The sequence below is a fragment of the Xiphophorus couchianus genome, chromosome 15 (assembly GCF_001444195.1).
Source record: "Xiphophorus couchianus chromosome 15, X_couchianus-1.0, whole genome shotgun sequence".
NCBI classification, from domain to species: domain Eukaryota; kingdom Metazoa; phylum Chordata; class Actinopteri; order Cyprinodontiformes; family Poeciliidae; genus Xiphophorus; species Xiphophorus couchianus.
The window spans coordinates 11,893,584-11,914,105 of NC_040242.1; the positions used below are offsets into that span (position 1 = coordinate 11,893,584).

The 20,522-nt window shown below is 38.5% G+C and overlaps 2 protein-coding genes across 5 annotated transcripts; one reads left to right on the forward strand and one right to left on the reverse strand.

Annotated features, from left to right (window-relative positions):
• Window positions 1–321: 321 nt before the first annotated feature.
• On the forward strand, window positions 322–7,261 carry abcd4 (ATP-binding cassette, sub-family D (ALD), member 4). 3 transcript variants are annotated; one of them, XM_028040375.1, is made up of 20 exons: window positions 322–574; window positions 655–707; window positions 894–1,012; window positions 1,246–1,373; window positions 1,930–2,069; window positions 2,260–2,376; window positions 2,936–3,061; window positions 3,317–3,367; window positions 3,694–3,788; window positions 3,871–3,992; window positions 4,298–4,389; window positions 4,476–4,565; window positions 4,669–4,874; window positions 5,191–5,282; window positions 5,370–5,406; window positions 5,698–5,759; window positions 5,851–5,903; window positions 5,989–6,065; window positions 6,191–6,306; window positions 6,783–7,261. In XM_028040375.1, the coding sequence occupies exons 2-20, from the start codon at window positions 667–669 to the stop codon at window positions 6,882–6,884; spliced, it is 1,866 nt and encodes a 621-aa protein (XP_027896176.1). In that variant the 5' UTR covers window positions 322–574; window positions 655–666; the 3' UTR covers window positions 6,885–7,261. The 3 variants fall into 3 exon arrangements, with proteins under 3 accessions (XP_027896176.1, XP_027896178.1, XP_027896179.1); XM_028040377.1 differs by having other exon boundaries at window positions 322–707; window positions 5,710–5,759; XM_028040378.1 differs by lacking the exons at window positions 322–574; window positions 655–707 and having other exon boundaries at window positions 892–1,012; window positions 1,251–1,373.
• acss1 (acyl-CoA synthetase short chain family member 1) lies at window positions 7,058–19,713 on the reverse strand. 2 transcript variants are annotated; one of them, XM_028040374.1, is made up of 14 exons: window positions 19,079–19,394; window positions 18,821–18,917; window positions 18,543–18,742; window positions 16,447–16,622; window positions 16,085–16,237; window positions 15,846–15,993; window positions 15,180–15,317; window positions 13,713–13,805; window positions 9,645–9,757; window positions 9,084–9,210; window positions 8,604–8,731; window positions 8,267–8,330; window positions 7,609–7,730; window positions 7,058–7,516 (listed from the first exon to the last, which is right to left on the reverse strand). In XM_028040374.1, exons 1-14 carry the CDS (start codon window positions 19,392–19,394, stop codon window positions 7,352–7,354), a joined length of 2,040 nt encoding a protein of 679 aa, XP_027896175.1. In that variant the 3' UTR covers window positions 7,058–7,351. The 2 variants fall into 2 exon arrangements, 1 of the variants encoding a protein (XP_027896175.1); XR_003598455.1 differs by lacking the exon at window positions 8,267–8,330 and having other exon boundaries at window positions 19,079–19,713.
• Between the last annotated feature and the right edge of the window lie 809 nt (window positions 19,714–20,522).

The window sequence follows — 20,522 nt, forward strand, 5'->3', positions numbered from 1 at the left end:
CATGAGAATCTTCATGAGAATACGTTCTTGTAAAATTGCACAGGTGGCTATTTATATATATTTTTTGAGGTAGCGATACAATTATAGAAGTGCCTCTCATTAGAATAACATACTGTATTTTTTGGTATAAAAGTTGGTCAATCTTGCTGATTCTTATGATTGATTTTTTTCTTTTAGTTTTTGTAAGCAGTTATATAAAAAATATTTTTACTGTGCTATTTTACTATGATATCAACAAATATTTTATATTACTTTAAAAAAAAAAAAAAATCATGCAAAACTTTTATTTCGAAAAACCGAAGAGGAACTCGGGAACCCGGAAGTATGACAGTTATTGATCAAAACATTTGCTTTCAGCAGAAGCGGAGGTTGACAGTGAAGCAGCAACGCAGACTTAACCGGGATAAGTTAAACTTTCTTTAAACTACATAGTCTTGAAACAATAATAAGGGACACGATTTAACATCCATTTCTAGTTACATGTCTTTAGTTGCACTTACTAGAGGCTGTCAGTTCATCCGGATGTTGCAAATCTGTTGGTTTCTAGATTACCGGGAGCCCTAGTTGCCCTCAGGTTTGCCTGAACATTTAAGGAATATTAATTGACACAAATAACCTATGTGAGCTGTGATATTGAACTGAATTATTTCCCAGTTGCTGGTTCAGATGCCTTCCCTGGAAAAGTCAAAAGAAAGAAGGACAAATAGGTAAAAATATATATATGTGTGTATTTACATAGACACTACTAAGAATCTTTTTTTTTTTTTTTTAATAACGTTTGGTGTTTCTCTCTGCTAAGACCCAGCAACATCTCAGTGTTTTAGCTTTTGTAGAAGATAATCCAGAAAATCCAATTAATATAATGTTTTATAATTTTCTTCTCAATCATTCAGGCCAAAACTAGACTGGACGTTTGTCCAGAGGTTCTGCAGCATCCAGAGGGTTCTGTTCCCATCATGGTCCAGTCAAAGTGTGCTAATGTTCGGGACGTTGCTGGGTGTCACTCTGACAGGTAGTTATGAACCCATTTGAGGAACCACAGACAGAAAGAGGAAAATGAATCGCTGCAATCACACTGGCCTTGACATTGCAGAAACTTCTTGATAAAGAAGTTCCTTTTGTGTCTGATTGCAAAATATCCCTCCTGTTGCTGACCTTTAGCTTGGGTTTAGCTGCTTTACGACTCCCTATCTGACCTGTCTTTCAGCATTGCAATGTGCTAACACATCCTTTTTCTACCACCAGAGCAGCTGATCATTTACCAGGTGGGCATCCTCCCCAGTCACTTCTACAATGTGCTGGCAGACAAAGATTATTCCGGCTTCAGGAGTCTGATGGGAACAGCTATGGTGCTCATTTTGCTCAACTCCACGGTAAATTGATGTAGTAGTGATTGCTGGTATTGTCCCCTTATCTTTCATTCCCGTGACCACATGAGAATAAAGTCACACTGATTGGTTTTCCCATTGCAACCTGGAATTTGGTCTCTGTCCAAAGTCATCGGAGCCCCTATCTTTTAAACCGTTTGATCATTGTCTCTCAGCAGATGTTTGGAGAACGTTTCATGTAAATCATGTTATTGATATAAATTAAAGTAATATCTGTTTGTTTAAATCTTGACATATATTTCCATTTTACTGAAACAAATAATTTTGTCTTCCTTTCTCATTATACATGCTTAATTTGCTATTTTGTTCATTTATTTGTGCATTTTGTCACACAGTCATCTAGCTGTCCGTCTGAGACGCCATTTGACTTTGCTATAAAAGTTTCCTATAAAATTGTGTGACTGTTTCATCTTTGTGAGGTCACCCTGGCATGTACTTTTTTATATATGCCTTTACACTCTTATTTGATTCCCAGCCTAACTGCAGTGTAGTGTCACAACACTTTCATGGATTTAAACTCTTTATTTATTTTGCTTTCCAGCTTAAAAGTCTTGACCAGTACATTTGCAATCAAATGTATGTCAGCTGGAGGACGACCCTGACTGAGAGCCTTCATTCGTCCTACTTCCAGGGCAGAGTTTATTACATACTAAATGTGCTCCAAGAGGACATTGATAACCCGTAAGCATAAGGGTTTTTTTCTCCCTTACATTTCTACTACCTAAATAATTAAAATATGCACGCACAAATAAAATGTTCAGTTTTATTGTGCACATCAGTCTTGAACAGTAAATCTCAATTTCTAAATCTTTTGGCTATTAAAACAATAGTTAATTTATCTGTTTTTCTTTTACATCCATGTAACTCGCAGAGACCAGCGGATCAGTCAGGATGTGGAGAGGTTTTGTAAGCAGATGAGCACCATGGCCAGTCGCTTGATTGTCTCACCGTTCACAATATCCTACTACACCTACCAATGCTTTCGCAGGTCAGTGTGCAGGAAGACAACGCCCTATTGCTACAGTATACATGTTAGACCAACTCTGAAGTAAACTGATGTTGTAAACTAACATGATAGGTACAGTGGCACTGCAGTAAAAGATGGCTGGTTTTAATTGTATGAAAAAAAGAATTGAAGAGAGCAGCAGAACGATGTTTAGTAGCTGAAATAAACGGCAAACTTTAAGATGAGGCTTTTATCCTGGGAGAAATTTTAAACTTTTTTTTTCCAAGCAGATTGTCAAATGTTTCCTGATATTTTATTTATTTCCTTCATAAAGTGAAGCTACTGAAAGCAAATTTTTACACACGTTACATTCAGTGTATTCATTTTATTACTTTCATCGGTTGCTCTTTATGTTTAGAAATTAGATGGGGGTTTTATCTTCATAACAGGCAGGAAAGCAGGAAAATGATGCAGTTTTCACATCATCTCCAACTCTGAAAATATGTATGAACTTTATTGGTCTTGATAAACAATGTAACAGATTCTTAATTACATTTATGTTTCACAAAATGCCTAAAAATAAATTCCCTTTGTTTTTCAGCACCGGATGGATTGGTCCTGTGAGTATCTTTGGATATTTTGTTGTTGGAACTATTGCCAATAAAATCCTGATGGGGCCCATTGTGTCCACTCTCTTTGAGCAAGAGAAACTGGAGGGAGACTTCAGGTAACATTTACACAAAGTGCTGTGCACACACAGCTACTAATGCACATAAGGCTTGTTGTAAAGGAAGTGTCTGTGGACTTTGGCGCGGTGCCTTTTCCTTTCTAACTAACACAGGATATGCGTCATCTTGCAGTTTATATTTGATCTTTTTTTAATCTCGTTAAAACCATCAAAACTCTGTGCTATAAGTGCTTCCTTAATGCTTAAAATTGATTGGATGTTGTACTGAAATAAATGTGCTGATTTATTTTCCAGATTTAAACACATGCAAATTCGTGTCAATGCAGAGTCTGCCGGTTTTTACAGGTGAGTCCAAACAAATAATAATTTGTATCATATACACACACAAAACAATCAAACTCTTTTCATTCACAGCATCTTCTTATACTGTCAATTTCTTAGATGCTGATTCTTTTTATTTACTCAGATTTGATTTTTCAACTTCAAGTTACATCAGCCATTTACGTCTTCAAATAAAAACAGGACGATGTAAAATTTGGGGACTAAAAACTAGAGTTTCATCTTAACAAGTCTGTAATAAATAGTTTTAGACATTCAAATTTGTGTTTCTGTGCTGAAAGACGACCAGGTATGAAGTTGGATAAAAGGATCAGTCTGTGTTTCATTTTTAGAGCTGGTAAAGTGGAGCACATGAGAACTGACCGAAGGCTGCAGGCCCTGCTGCAGAGCCAGAAGACCCTCATCAACAAGGAGCTCTGGCTTTATAGTAGGAACATCAACTATTAACACACTTCACCTCTGGAGTATTTCAAACTTCTTCGCTTCAACTGTAACTCTTCTTGCCACAGTTGGAGTGAACACCTTTGATTACCTCGGAGGGTTCCTCAGCTACATTATAATCGCCATTCCCATCTTCACTGGTGTTTATGATGGTCTCACTCCAGGTGAACTCAGCGCACTCATCAGTAAGGTGGGCCTGTTGTTTTAAATGCTCATGCAGACCTTTTCTTTTATTGTAACCTGTTATCAGCTCCTTCATGAGGAAGCAGCTGCAGAAATTAAATCTTTTGTTCCTAGTTCGTCCACTAGATGGCAGAAATACTTTTCTTTCAGTCTAAGAGCTAAACGCCTTCTAAATATTTTGCATTTATTTTGTCGCAACCCCTCTATTTGTCTCAGGTTTTGACTTTGTGCTGCATTTTTTTTCTTCCATTTAGTCAGTAAAGTTGTAATTTTCATTCCCTGCCTCTCCTCTTTCCCCTATTTTATATGCAGAATGCCTTTGTGTGCATCTACTTGATAAACGGCTTCACGCAGCTAATAGACCTGTCTACTACTCTGTCAGATGTGGCGGGATACACCCACAGGTATCACGCTGCATGTCTAACGACAGCAGGTTTTTGTCGGTGGGATTTGGCCTCCCGTCTCTGAAGCTTTGTGTTGTTGTGGTTAGGATTGGGGAGCTGAGGGAGGCGATGGAAGATATCCTTCACAAGCAGTGCGATTACGACCCTGCATCCGGGGAAAGCTACGACTTCGACAGGTTAGAGGGAGCGGTTTCACACAAACACAACGAAAGTGGGGAGCAAACTGAAGTGTAGAAAAGACAATCTGCATTTAATTTTAATACAATCTCCCCAATCCAGTGACTTTAATGTCCATGCGGGCCCTGTGGATACGGCCTTCATCCTGGATCACCTTTCATACAAATCTCCATACTCGGACCAGCTCCTGGTGGAGGATCTGAGTCTAAAAATCAGCCAGGGGACTCACCTGCTGGTGGTGGGGAACACAGGCACAGGGAAGACGTCCCTGCTGAGGGTCCTCAACCGTCTCTGGGAGGCACACAGCGGTGAGACGGCGACTCTTGTTGAACCATTAGGATATCACAAACAACTCCAGACACAAGTGCTTGTTTTACCTGTTCCACATAAATGTGATGATGCATCACTTTCAGTTGAATCAATTACCAGCAGAACACAGATGAATGTTTAAATAGTAACCTAAAAAATGCGTCAGCATGTGTATTCATGCATGTATTTTTTGTTGAATACATTAGCACAAACATAAACGGACTGACAGCTCAATGTGGCACTTACATAAAACAGCGTTACAGGTTGCTAATGCAATAATTTCTTCAGTTCTTTCTTTTTTTTCTGTGCCTTTAGGTTTTGTCCAGATGACCACATGTTTTGGTCCCAGAGGAACCCTCTTCCTACCTCAGAAACCTTACATGACCGACGGCACTCTGCGTGAGCAGGTGACATTTCGTTTATGATTTCAAAGTGTACTGTACATGTGTGTTGGTGTGACTTCTCATTTATTGGAGCTTTTTTTCCTCAAACAGGTGATTTACCCACTGAAGGATATTTACCCTGCATCAGGTATCACATATTATAATCTAACAGTTAACTATAATACAAAAACTGGTGAAAAAAAGTTTGTTTAGGAATTAAATTAAATTATCTTTATTTATATAGTGCCATTTCATAATATACCATCTCAAGGCACTTTACAAAAGAATGGGGAAAAAAATAATTAGAACAAAGGATTAAGAGTTTATTATAAAGCACATTTCTGGGACTGTTTCCATTTCATCAAATGCTTTCTGTCTTAGTGCTACTTCATGGCTTCTTTATTAATGTGACTAACATGAGACGATAATATTTATTAAGCCTCATTTTCAGGGTCAGTAGATGATGATAGAATTATACAATTCCTGGAACTAGCAGGAGTGGTGAGTAATGGTGCAGTAATAAAACGTTTCTGAGATCTTGGGGACTTTGTTAAAAACTGGTGATAAACCCCGTTTCCTATGCGTTCTACAGTCAAGCCTCTTGAAACGAACTGGTGGTCTGGATGAGAAGGTGGAATGGAACTGGTATGAGCAGCAAAATAAAGTAGAAGCTATGAAAATGAAAAATAAAAATAATGCTTTCTAATATGTCTTTTTTATATTCCTGCAGGTATGATGTTCTGTCTCCAGGTGAAATGCAGCGCCTCTCCTTTGCACGACTCTTCTATCTGCAGCCAAAATATGCAGGTGAGTTCCTCTGTGCTCTGCAGCTCAGGTGTGGCAGGCTACTTTTGTCTAAACCCTTTATTCTGAAAATGACATACAGTGCCATTTAGAGGTAAGGAAACTTTTTTTTTTTCTTAATCCACTAGTTTTAGATGAAGCCACCAGTGCTTTAACAGAGGAAGCAGAGGCTCAACTGTACCGAACCTGTAAACAGCTGGGCATGACTTTGATCAGTCTGGGACACCGTAGCAGTCTTGAAAAGGTAAGCTGAATAATCATCAGGTGTACTGCAAACCTATCATTTCTTTATACTTTGCTTCAAAACAGTCACATCGTCTAATAATCTTTTGAAGTGGCATAGGCAATTGTTGTTTTGGTTTCATAAAGTCTTTCAGAGTTTTCCTTTGGACCTTCGCTGCTTTTTCATTTACTTTTGTCCAGCTCATTTATCTGTACACAACAAAATTTTGGAGTCAAAGTCCAATACAAACTTTAAACAGCCTCAAGAAAGCAAGGAAGCAGATCCAAGACCTCTATGAGGGCAGCTAGAACAATATGACCTCTTTAAAGTAAAAGTCAAAGAAATGGGTTAATTTTTAACAACATTAAATCAGCAGCTTAACATGTTGTGATGGTGAAAATAATGATTGCTTCATCAGTTCTTGTGCCTTCAAATCTTTTTTGCTTTGCTCTCAATTTTTGTGCCTGCTTCATTAACATGTCATACCGATCTTCCAGTACCACGATATGCAACTGAAGCTATGTGGAGAAGGCCGATGGGAGTTAACCAAGTTAAAAGGAACCAGTGGGACCCTCAGCCTCAGACAAGAAGCCACGTGAACCCGCTGACATGCAGGAAACCTCGAGGTTTCTTAATAACTTATCATTCAAATCTTCCTAAATATGTTACAATCAGTCCATGTGGGGAGCCTTGAATAACAGTTTGATTATTTTCTTATCTAAAACAATGAAGGAATGCAGTATTTTGCTAAAAAGACTTGAGATTCAGAAACTGGACCCAAAAAACTTTTTATTGTGTCACAAATCACATAGAAAAACACTTCTTAAGTGCATTAAAGTTATTTTTGCAACGGTGTTATTCATAACCACATCTGAAAGTTTCACAGTCTTATAATGAAGATACATGGATTGTTAAAATAGATTTATATGTACAATCTAATAAAACGTTTGGTGATTAAAATAAGTTTTTCTTTAAAGGCACATGTGTGGTTGATGGGAATGTGCAAGTTATCCTTCACAGCCTCCTTTACATTTCATTGTTTTCAGGAAAGTTACTCCGATGCTTCTTATTTACTTAAGAGCTTTTCATGGCCTTCGATGATCTCCTGAACCGCTGCTGGATCGTCCAGCGTGCTCAGGTCCCCCAAACCATCCAGGTCAGAGTCCACAACTTTGCGCAGAACGCGCCGCATGATCTTTCCCGAACGCGTCTTAGGTAACCGTTTAGCCAACTGCGTCACAGATATGATAAGGATAAAGAAACTGAGTGAAGCCTGTTTTAAATGTAAGCTTGTAATTTGAACCCAACAAAGAGATGATTTACCTGAATGAAGTCAGGACAAGCATACTTGGCAATCTTTTCAGACACCATGTTGTTCAGCTGCTTGGACAGATCCGCCTCCTGTATGTCTACACCCTTCTTCAGGACCACGAAGGCGTAAACTCCTAACAAATCAGAATAGACGGGTCTTTATATCAGTTTTACTGCAAAAATCTCAGTTTGCACTGAGAGAAATCAAAGTTTTAAATTTACACTCTATAATTTAAAAATTTGATCCGAGAGTTGAAGAATGTATTCTTGGTAATCTAAGACTTCCTGTTTGGCTGGTGCATGAATATCATTGACAAAATGACCTTCAAGATGGGAAATACAGGAGAACATGTCATTTCAGAAATCTTTGGATAATAAAATTAAGATATTGCTGAAAAGCGCATTTATTTCATTAACTTTCACTAAGTGAAACACATTGTATAGATTAATTACGCACAGATGTGTGTTGGAAAGAGTTTATTTCTGTTAGTTATCATTTTCCACTTACAGCTAAAGAAAATATATTTAAAATTAAAATGGTACTATTTTTAAAAACAGAAATGTGGGCTTGGCGAAAAGTAGCTTTAATCTGATAAATGGGCTTTATCTGAACGAATATTCTAACTTACTGAATAAGACGTGTACATGTGGAGGACACGTTGGTACTTGCCTTGACCCTTGATGTTATGAGAGTATCCAATAACTGCAGACTCAGCCACTGCGCTACACTGATTCTGTCACAGACATAAAATACAAACTTCCTTTTATATTCAGTGATTTAATAAAGAGTTTTGGAATAAAAAAACATGGCTAAAAATTTTATCCTAACTAGGTTTGTTTTTTTTTCTTCTTCTGGTTAGCAAACAAATTACCGTGACTTTGTTTTCGCTAATACTAACGAGTGCAATTATTTGGATGTTTACAGTAAATCTAAGTAAAACATTTAACTGGCTTCTGTTAGAGGTCACCTAAATAATGTTTGTGTGTTTGATTTAATGTGAACTCACCACTACGTCCTCTATCTCTGCTGTCCCGATCCTGTGGCCGCTGACGTTGATTACGTCATCCAGACGCCCTGTGATCTGGTAGTAACCCTCCTGAGAACGATAGGCTCCATCACCCGTGAAGAAGTACCCTATAGTTTGTTACAAATAGGTTTTTTTATTTTCCATCTTTAATGTGAAGAATGAAAAAAAAAAAGGCTGAAAACATGAGGTTGTTTGTTTCGAACACTTTTTTTTTTAAGATAAGATAAGATTTATTTGTCATTGTCATCAACAGATTACGACGAGATTGAGATTTGCTCGACTCGAGTTAAAATGCAGGTTATGTGTATATACATAATATACAATATACATATACATACATACATAAAAACGATAAAGAAATAAATAGTACAAAATGAGAAATAAATACTTTTTGTTTTTCTCCAATGGCGGCGCGCGCAGGCGCAGCGGCTTTGTGCTCTCGAACACTTACGACAGTACCTGGATAAGGCTGGAAGTAGGTCTCAAAGAATCTCTGGTGGTTGTTGTGAATGGTTCTTGCCATGCCGGGCCACGGCTGAGCCATACACAGAGCTCCGGATGTGTTGTTGGAAGTCAGTAACTTTCCCTGCAATAACAAAAGATGACAAATCTGTTAATGCAAAGCAAAATGCTACAGTAAGTTGGAAAGAAGGAGGAAAATTTGTATTCTTAACACATTTAACTGCAAATAATGTAAAAATCGGAGTTCATGGGGAAGTTGGGCTGTTCGTAATGTAACAGTAAGCACTGAGTGCTGAAGTTGTTTTCGTTTGTTTCCGCTGTAAAAGAGGAAGAAAGGTCTGCTGAAACGCGTCACTCCAACTGTCTGCACAATCTGTGGGTTGCAGGCAGCATATCAGTGTGACTGACGGCTGAGAGCAGGGTGGGTATCAAAAGTGACACAGCTGGTGGTGACTGTTTTATAATCCTAATCTGACCTTCTCCCCCAGGCGGCTCCCAGCCGCGCTGCATTTGTGGGGGTAGGACACACACAGACGCACACGCTGCTAAGCAGTTCACCTCGGTGTCCATGAGCACCGGCTTGATGCCAAAGAAGGGTCTCATGGCCATCCCCGGGACAATCTCTGCGTCTGGTTCTGATGGCTTTGGGGCGATGCAGATGCCGCCTGTTTCTGAGGTCAAAACAAAGCAAATAATAAAGTAATCTCATCAAAACCTTGTCATAGTGTAACAACTGACATAAAAATAAACAAGTTTTATTCACTTTACATTTCCAAACCTAAAGAAAATGACGCATGAACAGTTGGAGAATATAGTAAGCGAAAGTTTGACAGTACATTTTTGTAAATAAGCCGGGTTTTTGAGAGGCACTTTGATCTTTTGCAAACTTTTTCATTTAGATTTCATTTTTGTTTAATGAATAATGACATTGTAGACTCAGTAGTGTGTTTTGCACGCTTGATGTTGAATTTAAATTATTTCATCATTGGATAAACAACAGATCACTTGTATATTAACACCATTGAGTTGAGAGGTATGCTTCCTTTTCACTCGCACAAAGATAACTGACTTGGATAAATCAAACTAACCACAGCATTTTAACTCAATTATAGAACCTAATTTTTGCAATTTGTAGCTAAGATACTTTAAATACTACAATAATTATTAGATTTATGGGGTTCCTCTGGGTTTAAAGTTCGGGGCACTGTTATTTTTATCATTCAAATTTTCCTCTAATACCCAAAGCGAGAATTAATGTTCGGGCCACTTTTAATTTAGTTATTCTCACTCTAAATCAAATCATTATTTAAATACTATTCTTTCTTTAAACATTGGAGCCATGAAACCTTAACAGGCATTCAAGCAATATTTTATATTTTAACTAGTTTAGCATTGCAATATAATCTGTCAGCCAAATTAAGAATCACAACTAATGTATAATAAAACTATTGCAGTACTTTATATTTTGGTGTTCACATGAAAAATGTTAAAAGTCTGAAGGTATCTCTGTTTTTTTTTTTATTTGTCACATTTTGCCTTTCCATATACACTTTTACATAACATCTTTACCAATATAGTTAATTACACTAAAAATACAAATTGAGAGTAGGCTAGGCTGTGTATGCTGAATGTCACACGGGAATAAAGGAAAAACAAGTAACGGATGGAGCTGAGTAATGTTTTGTGAATCCCGGCATAAGGCTTTCTCATGACTCCAGATGCAGATTGTGGTATTACCATCATACTAAGTAAATTAAATGCAATTAGAGCCTCCCAGGCCTCATGGGCTCTGGTAATCCACCTAGTGGTGGCACCAGTGGTAGCGACAGCAGAGGGGGCTGCTCTAAAGTAGGACACAACAGATGATGCCACAATAGCATTAGACTTGTGTGTTGTTCTCATCGACTGTAACTCTGAGACTTGTGCTCAAAACTGTCTCCCATGAGTAAATTCATGTTTCATTACCTTTCTTCTACAGAGATTAAATGCTGACTGTAAATAAATCTTTTTTGTTTATTTAAAGTTTGTATTAAAAACTTGGAAACAAACAGAAACCCCCTCGACTGACTTCCACCTTAAATGATTTTGAGCTATTTTGCTGTTTGAGACATCGATGCCCTTTCACCCTCTCACCTCCCCTGCCCTGGGTGATCTAACACTCGACTCAGATGCCAAGAGAGGATAAAAATCTAATTTTCCTCTACTAAACAGGCTACTTGCTGCCTGATCAACCAAATGTCATTTATGAATAATGCCACTTAGCCGTAATTGAAAACATTAGTTCGGAAAAATACCATAACAACATAATCCTTTTTACAGAAGTAGGGTATTTGGGTCATATCTGTGTCTCTATTTCTTAAGCTCATGATGCTCTAATGTTTAATTATCATCAGTTATAATAGGTTTTCTACCATTTGCATGGTAATTACCACGGGTGTGCGCCATTTGCTTATTACTCGATCTGATTAGGGTGAAACACATAGTGTCAGATGGGTTCAGCAAAGTTTACTTTATTAGCAAAATCCGATGATCTACAGCATGCTGTCATTATAAGCTAATGTTGTGGAAGCATGGAGGATGTTTTCTTGTGACATTAAAGTTGGATACATATTCTAGAAGGTTTTTTTATGTGAGACCAAGTGGAATCCCTGTAGTGCGTTTACGTCACATCCTTTTTACAGTACTATGAAACAGTACTTGCTCCCTTACAGATTTCTTGTTTTTTTCTTGCTAATTCATGATTTCGCAGTGATTAACCACACTTTGAGTTAAATTTCCTCAGCTACACCCAGACCCAAAACTTGCCAGACCTAGGAAAATAAGAAAGCACTTGTCTGACAGCATGAAGTAGGATCAAAAAGCAACACATCATGCCCTGATGTGAAGAAATTTAAGAACAGGTGAAAACCAAATTCATCAGTCTTGATTTGTTGACTCAAGCGAGTCACAGCGACAGCACAAATGGAGACAACGTGGAATAGCGTTGAACCTTCCCAGGTGTGTGTAAGTTATTCCGAGAACCCAAAAAAGACACATCCAGAATGTCACAAAACAACCTCACAATAAAATAAGCTGCCCTGCAGGCCTCACTTGCCTCAGGAAAAGTAAGTGTTCATGAATCAACAATAGAAAGAGCACAAAAAGACGTCCATTTGTCCAGAGCCAAAAACGATTGCTGACCCAAACAAAGCACAGAGGCCCCTCTCACATTTGAAAAACACACAGTAATCCAAAACACTTTGGAGGAAATATTCTGTGGACAGAAGAGACAAACGTTGATCTCTGGTGATAGTGTGTCCTGGTGTAGAACTAACATAGCAATTAAAAAAAACAGTTGAGCGTGGTGTTGCTGTTTCTGGACCTGGTAATAATGTGAAATATTCTAGTGTGACAAAAAAGTAAAAAAAAGAACAAATAAGCGTTAAATTATTTTTATTGCATGTACTGTGTGGTAGCGTTACAGTATTTAGAACTGATTATAAGTTCTCAAGGTCAAAGGAAATACAAATGTAGATGTTCTGGACCTTGAACCACATAACACTGAAATTACTTAAACTTTTGCTAATTTATTAGTAAATCAATTGAAAATGTGGCCAATCTAATTCCTCTGGTTTCTTGCTTTGTTACTACATTTCATTTAATCAACCAAGCTTCATTATACAGCAGCTTCCAACAATGCCTCACATTGACCAAAGTGCTTTACAAATTAAATCCGGCTTCATTCTTGTTTAGAAGAACACATTTACACAGCTGATTGCTATAACAGTCTTTGTGTTTACATGCACACACAACCACAGTCCCACACGTTATGTAACAGTCCCCGTTTGGTGAACAAAGCTAATGGTTTTTCCCTTTAAGATGGACTGCTACTGTGCAGACGTGGCAGAGGAGTTTGTGAGGCTAGTTTCTCCTCCAATAAGGAAGATAATACTTTTAGACTCCCAGGATCTGACAATAACACATATATAGATTCCTCTGACATTTACCTGACAAGACAGTGTACAAACAACAGATGTACACAAGTAGCAGAGTGAAGTCAAGCTTAAAAATATACCACATGGTCCACTTGTTTGACTATTGACACCTGATGATCCCAACACAACAAATAAAGCTCTTCTCTGCTCAAATGTAAAAAAAAAATAAATTCTGTTTTATTATTGAAATAATAATGCAGTTTTGTGAAATAGGATCTGACTCAGGTGTCTGTTTTTCTGAGATCAAAATCAATCAATCAATCAAATTTTATTTGTATAGCACATTTCAGCAGCAAGGCATTTCAAAGTGCTTTACATCATATCAAACACAGAAACACAATGCAACATAGAATCAACAATGAAAACACAACATTAAGTCAGGTTCCATCAATAAATTTGTAATTGATTACGTTTCAAATACAATCCTAAACAGGTGGGTTTTTAGTCGAGTTTGCATCCATAAAAGGTTTACCGGAGATGACAGATCAGCCATCATGGCTGCTAATGAGATGAAGATGATTATTTCAAAATAGCCTCAAACGCTTATTGATGATGTTTTAATTGTAGGTCAAACAAGTTGTGATATGAGGCTTTTTGTTTTAAAGTTAGGTAAATTCCTACAAAATTTTAGATTATAGGATCTGTATCTTACCGGTTTGCCACCAGGTGTCCACTACAGGACAGCGTCCTTCGCCGACCACCCTGTTGTACCACTCCCACGCTTCTGTGTTGATCGGCTCACCCACTGCAGACACAAACAACCATCAATTACATTATGTCGTTATATGCTGGTCCAAACTGCTTTCAGTACCCGAATATATGGCTATGGAGTGCAATACAATGTTTTCAGAAAACATAATAGAATTTAATTAAATTACAAGAGAGCTTTGGGCATTTTAGGAATATTTATCTCCATAGTTTCTGAAAATTCTTAATTAAAAAAAGAATTAAAGTCATGTCTTGATGCAAGAACATGGCTATTAAATGGTTTGTTTGCAGGTATGAAAAGGGATGAGAGTAGTCCAAACAAGTTTTTTTTTTTTTTTTTAATGAAACAATTAACATTAATGTCCACTATCTGTTTCAGCGGCACTCTATCTGGCATCTGTTTGAATGCCAGATAGTACATAGACATTAACATGTGAATATTTATTTATCATAGGTCATACTGTCATCAAAACGTTCAGCTTCTTCATCGCATCTAACGTTTCTTCCAGATGTCATGCAGCATTTGCCCAGAGCCATTTTAATCTCATGAATTTGTAGATTTTCTCTGGATATACAAAACAACTGTTTTTGCTGATCAGTTAGACTTGGAGGCAAATAATAATCGGTTCACAGGTTTTTAATAATTACAGGCTGATGTGAATAATTACAGCACATGGTGCTTAAGGAGATCAAATATCCAAAATGAAGCCAAAAAGCTTTTATCCACAACAAATAGTGACTCCAAATTAGTAATAATATGAATATAACTGTATGGCTGATGCTAGAAAACTGGTAATCTGCAATAGAAACAGCATAACCTTCCTAAGAAATGTGAACATGTACCTACATTCCCTGCAGTTGTTTCCTGTTTGCAGTCATATATTCTTGTCCAGTGCAACTCTGACTGTGAAAAACGCCTACATGTTTTTTTACACATAAACACAGAAAACTGGGGCAAAGGTGAAAGTCATTCAGGTTGAGGCTTCATTTCTTTCTCAGCTTTCTACCAACCCTAGTTTGGTTTTAAGTAAACTTCATGCCTGCATCAGCCCCTGTTTGTTCTTTCAGGGCAATTTGCAGCCTGACTGCTGAGGAAAAAAGGACATCATGTGATTTTCCACTCTGTGCTTAACAGTCATCTTGCTAAAGTGTTGTAATAAATACACAATACATGTTTACTTTTTGTTATTATTGGCAGAGTAGTTGAATGCAAACAAAACAAATCCTGTTTACATTTCAGAAGCTGAGAATCCGTGATGAATCTGTTGCATGAATTAAAGACATTTACTAAAGGGCAGGCAGATTTTTAAAAATAAGACTTGCTAAAGTCCAACCTAAAAAGATGAAAGCCTGACAAAAACAAAACAAAACAAAAGTCTTTTCCCGCTTTGGAGCAAAGTGTTTCACATACCAGAGCCGAGTGTGGTGAGGGAGGAGCGGTCGTACTTCTTCACCCACTGGTCTCCGTATTTGATCAGGAGGCGGATTGCAGTGGGAGCTCCGTAAAACTGGTTGATCCTCAGCCTCTCCACCATGTCCCAGTATCTCCCTGTGAACCAGACATTTACATATTATAGGATACAAATAATTCCACCAACAGTGTTCTCCTTACACATTATTTAGTTTAAAATTACTCACTTTTTTATCTTAGATGTGTGAGTGCAAAATATTGCAGGCCAAACAAAGGGTAAAGTTGCCATTTTTATTCATATTTAAATGAGTGTGTAAGTCAGTAGCTAAAATACTAATGGGTAAAATTAAGATTTGAGTAAGAAAATTATGTCAAATTAATAAATCAAGGTGAAAACCACTATGTTTATTAAGTCGTGTTCAACTTTTGTTCTTTAGAAATGAAAAAAAGAAACAAAACTGGAAAGAAAATTTGCCAACTTCATTTCCTTTTCTCCAAAGCAAGCCAGATCTGGAAAGTGATCAATAGACTAGAATAGAAACAACCTTTTATTGTCCCGCAAAGGGGAAATTCAAAGTGGATTTCATAGATTTCCCAAACTTTTCACGGCTGTGCAGAAACTCTATACCAATTTTAAATTTGAAACATTATTTTAGAATTCAAAACCTGGGTCAGGATACACTGGAGTGCTCTCAAACAGAACGGTGGTCCCTCCATTGGCCAGGGGCCCGTACACTGTGTAACTGTGTCCAGTAATCCAGCCTATATCTGCCACACAGCCGAACACGTCCCCGTCATGGTAGCCGAAGACGTACTGGACACGAACCGGAGGGAGGAGACAAGTTAAGCGTTACTTTGTAGAAACTGATCAGCAATCTGTTTGTGTTTGCGGGATTGCTGCTCACCCTGTGTGTGAGAGCAGCATAAAGCAGGTATCCAGCCTGCGTGTGGACCAGGCCTTTGGGCTTCCCCGTGCTACCAGATGTGTACAACAGGAACAGGACGTCCTCGCTGTCCATAGCAGCTGGCTCACACACAACGTCCTCCTTCAGCATCTCCTGAGCGGAACAGTGAGGTCATGACAGGGTCAGGAACATGAACTTATCACAGCAGTTCAGGAGCAACGCCTGGTTTTATCACATCAAAGCAGACGGGAGTTTGCTCAGCTGTTCCATGTTCGATTTTTTCAGACAGTTCCCTGAAAGTCTTTTCTAAAACATGACACCTTACTTTATGAACAGCATATCCTGAAAACACAGAGTCTAACCTCCTCCAAGGCGAAGTCCCTGTCTGTCATCTCGACTTGTTTTTCAGTTCTCATGGCCACAAACACCTGCTGGACAGTCGGACAGCTCTGGACGGCTGCGTCCACCGTCCTCTTCAGCTCTGCGATCTTCCCGCCCCGGACGCCCTGGTTCACGGTGATGACGGTGCTGGACTGAGCTACAGACAACACAGGGAAGGAGAAGTAAAGAAACGGCTGCACGAAAGGATTTATAAATGCGTCAATCAGAATCAGCTCTCAGTGTTTTGATGATTTTCTTCTATCACAAAAAAATACAAAGAAGCACAAAATACAATTTTCAGTGTCTTTAAAATATCTGTAAAACCAGCCTGGAGCAGGAACGGTTAGTCAGCACACAGTGAAAAAGATCAGGATTTATCATGTTTGCAAACAACCTAGAAATACTGAAAAAATTATTAGGTTTGGAGTCTGAGTTATTTTTTCCCCCACTATTGGATTATTGAGACATCAATAAATCCAAATTTATTTTTAGAAATATGATTAAGCATAATTACAGACTGTTTTTATTCCACCTAGCAATTATGTGCTACTTTGTGTTGGTTAATCCAACATGATGCACCCTTCAAAAATGACGAGACAAAAAAAGGTGAAAAAGCTGAAGGAGCATGAAGACATTACACGTTTTTACACTCCAGTTTATAAAAATTGAAGTTTTTGGATTCGGAAACATACATTTCTTTCACTAAATAACAATTCGGTTAACAAACTAGTGTAATGTGATGAATGTCACCTTTGCTAACTAAGCTAAACGTCAGCACATCTCACACAACCCTTCTAAAACCCAGCCTGAGATGCCTTCTCCCCACCTTGCTGGGATTTCTGGAACAACTGAGGCAAATTGAAGGGGTTGGAGACAATCCCCTGTTTTTGCTGCATAATTTTTTCCTCTTTTAGACGGGTTGACAAGTAAGTGTGAAGTGGGTGGTTGCTTCATTGTCAGTAGCACCGAGTCCCTCACACTGCTGGTTCCGCTGTGTCTACTTTATTCACTGGAGGACACATCATCACAGGGCTTGGCCAGCTCAAGTGGGTCATTGTGAATAACCAGAGGAGGCTTTAAAAGTCTCTGCAGCCATACCATAAAATCCTAAAAAAATGGGTTTTATTAGACTCTCCTTTTATATTCTATCCAAACATCCTGAGAACTAATTTGCTCATTTTTATCTTTCAGTTGGGTTTTTATATGAAATTCTGCAGTTCTTCATATTTTCTATGAAAGTAATGTACCCTGAATGTGTGCCTTTAATACAAGAGGTTCGAAAAATGGTTTATGTTGCATTTTTTGTAAAAATGAGTGCACATGGTCAGACTATTCTTATTTTATCTGGGCATAAATTTAACAAATGACCATGTCCACAGTATCGCAGGCATGTATTCCTACATTCCTTTCTAATCTGCATGCAGAAATATTATAATCTAAACTGCTTTACACGATATGGAATTAGAAAATAAGTTTGATAATGGCTAACTACAATCCCACATCATAGTTGTAGCAGGAGAGTTAAAAGGAAAATTGACTTTGTAGGTGTGAATTCAAATATTTGCTAAACGTTTCAGATTTCTCCCTTGTAAAAATGTTGAATGACTTAACATTTTCTTATAGCACATTAAACAAAACAACGTACTATCATTTGTACACATTGCAATGTTTAACTTTGGATTTCATGTTGTTATTTAAAACATCTAAAATATTGTTTTTAACTCATAAAGTTTGATCATTAATGAAACAAGAAAAGGCCATAAGAAATAAAGGCATTTTTATAGAGTTCTAGCATTCATTCACTTTTATAGATGCATCTTTCTTTCCATTTTTATGGTGCAATGTCCCACTGTTAAAAGAGATAATAAAAAAGTCAGTCTGAGCAGCAGGATGCTTCCAAGTCATATGACTGTTAGAAAATTGACTAAGTCATGAAAAAAAAAAGACTACTCAAATGACAGTGAAGTACTCATGACTACAGGAAGCTAAAAAACCCCAAAACTTATTTGTTTATAGACAACCCTGAGATTAGCTGTTTGTTGTGTAAATCTAACCGGGCTCAATTTGCATATCCCACCGTCTCTTATGCGCTCTGCCAGGGCTTCTGAACTGAAGCCTGCAAACACCACATTGTGAGCAGCACCAATCCGGGCACAGGCCAACATGGACGCCACTGCCAGAGGGCAGGTGGGCATGTAGATGGTGACGCAGTCCCCCTTCTTTACGCCATACCGCCTCAACAGGTTCCCCAAGCGGCATGTCAGATCCAGTAGCTCCCTTACAAAGATAAAGGTGAATCACATCGTAATAACAGAAAAGAAAAGCTCGTGACTATGATGATTCTAGCATCCTCACCTGTATGTGTACCTGACCTCTGACCCCTGCTCATCCCTCTCCCATATCAGGGCCACTCTCTCTGGACAGGTGTGCACATGGCGGTCCAAGCAGTTCACTATACATGTAAATAATTACATGTAAACAAAGCAGCGTTAACCACGTGGTGCGTTCAGGGCGCACATTATTATCAGTTTGTCATCTTGTAAAACGGTAAACCAGGGGTCGATACGCTTTCAATTTGTCTCGCTTTCAGCTATAAAGTGAAAATAATCTCACCGGAGACGTTCAGCTTTCCGCCCTCGAACCACTTAATCCTCCCTTGGCTCAGATCGCAGTCCTGCACAGCGTCGAAAGGTCGGATCCAGCTCAGCCTCTGGCGGGCCACGGCGTCCCAGAAGCTCTCGCCGTGGGAGACCGAGTAGTCGTGCAGAGCGTCGCGGCCAGAAACGCCCTCGAAGCCCGCCGACTCCGGCATGAAGGCCGCCGAGTTCCAGCTGCCCCTGCCGCGGCGCAAAACATGAAGAAAAGATGCCGAGACGCCACGTCTGATGGCAGCCACATACTTCGTAGTGCATTTGCAAGGAAGCCACATAGTGTTGCTGAACTTAGTCCGAGCTGTGCAAAGAAAGCGAGCAAACCATTTCCGCAAAAGGAGAAAAGTTTAATGATGAAAGATTGGAATGTTGCGCTCGCTGTTTTTGCGCTGGAAATCTTGGAAAGTCCTGAGAGGAAGGGCTTGGTGAGTTAAAGGGCGGTCACTAAAAGAAAAAAAAAGGAAAAAGAAAAAAACTATCTGCCGATATTTCGTTCCTTTAAGAAAAATACTAAACTGTGTGCAAAATAAATATTGAGCTCCTTTCGCATTAAATCTCTCATCAAATTAATATTAAAACATTGTTTCTAAGATAATCACAATTACTATCTACGTAACAACTTGCATGTAAAGCGTTTGTCAGTGTTTGGGCAATAAAGGTGTGGCCATAACTTGTAAAACACCATTTCAGTGAAGTTTATTGGCTGTAAAAAAGACTCATTGCATGAAGAGGTCAGGTTGAGGTCAGACAAGCAGCTCTGTTTCTATGCTAAACACATACAGGTCTCAGCCAGCAGTATTTATGAAATGGGCGTACGCCCAGGGTGCCAACTTCCTGAAGAGGCGCTGCAAGAATAAAACAAACAAAACATGCAAACAAAAAAAACAAAACAAAAAAAACACAAAGACAAATAAATACATCAAAATAACAATAAAAAAACAGCAACAATGTGCGATTGTGACTGATGCTATTTACTCATACTCTGTACACTGACAGTAGCAAGTCTGTTTTACATGTTTCTGCAAGACTTCACTGCCTCAGAATTTAAACAATTTCGTGCATTTTGATTTGGCAAAGGGAAGAGAAAGGGCTGACTCAGTTACTGCACTGGGAAATGAGGTAGTACTTTCCAGAATGTGCCTTGAGGAGGGTTGCAAAACATTTCTGTTTGGTACATATTGTACCAAACAATATGGATTTCTGTAAACAGAAAATGTATTGTTTTGTTGACAAAAATCAAAAAAGCATTTCAATTTAGAACATGCTGAAGGGATGTGTAGTCACTTATTAGCAACATGATAAAACAACGGTTTTCAACCCTGGTCCTTCATGCTTTAGGCCCTGTCCACTCGGAGACTAATATCTGCACAGATATTTAGACGTTTAGGCTGTGCATCCGTAAGGAT

Excerpts from the sequence above, each read along its gene's own strand:
- acss1 (XM_028040374.1), bottom strand. The coding sequence starts at position 19,394 with ATGTGGCTTCCTTGCAAATGCACTACGAAGTATGTGGCTGCCATCAGA. Across the intron at positions 18,918-19,078 it reads CGGAAAGCTGAACGTCTCCG|TGAACTGCTTGGACCGCCAT; the intron begins GTGAGATTATTT and ends TTACATGTATAG. Across the intron at positions 8,732-9,083 it reads CTACTTCCAGCCTTATCCAG|GGTACTTCTTCACGGGTGAT; the intron begins GTACTGTCGTAA and ends AACAAACTATAG.
- abcd4 (XM_028040375.1), top strand. The coding sequence starts at position 667 with ATGCCTTCCCTGGAAAAGTCAAAAGAAAGAAGGACAAATAG. Across the intron at positions 4,390-4,475 it reads GTGGCGGGATACACCCACAG|GATTGGGGAGCTGAGGGAGG; the intron begins GTATCACGCTGC and ends TGTTGTGGTTAG. Across the intron at positions 5,760-5,850 it reads TCCTGGAACTAGCAGGAGTG|TCAAGCCTCTTGAAACGAAC; the intron begins GTGAGTAATGGT and ends TGCGTTCTACAG.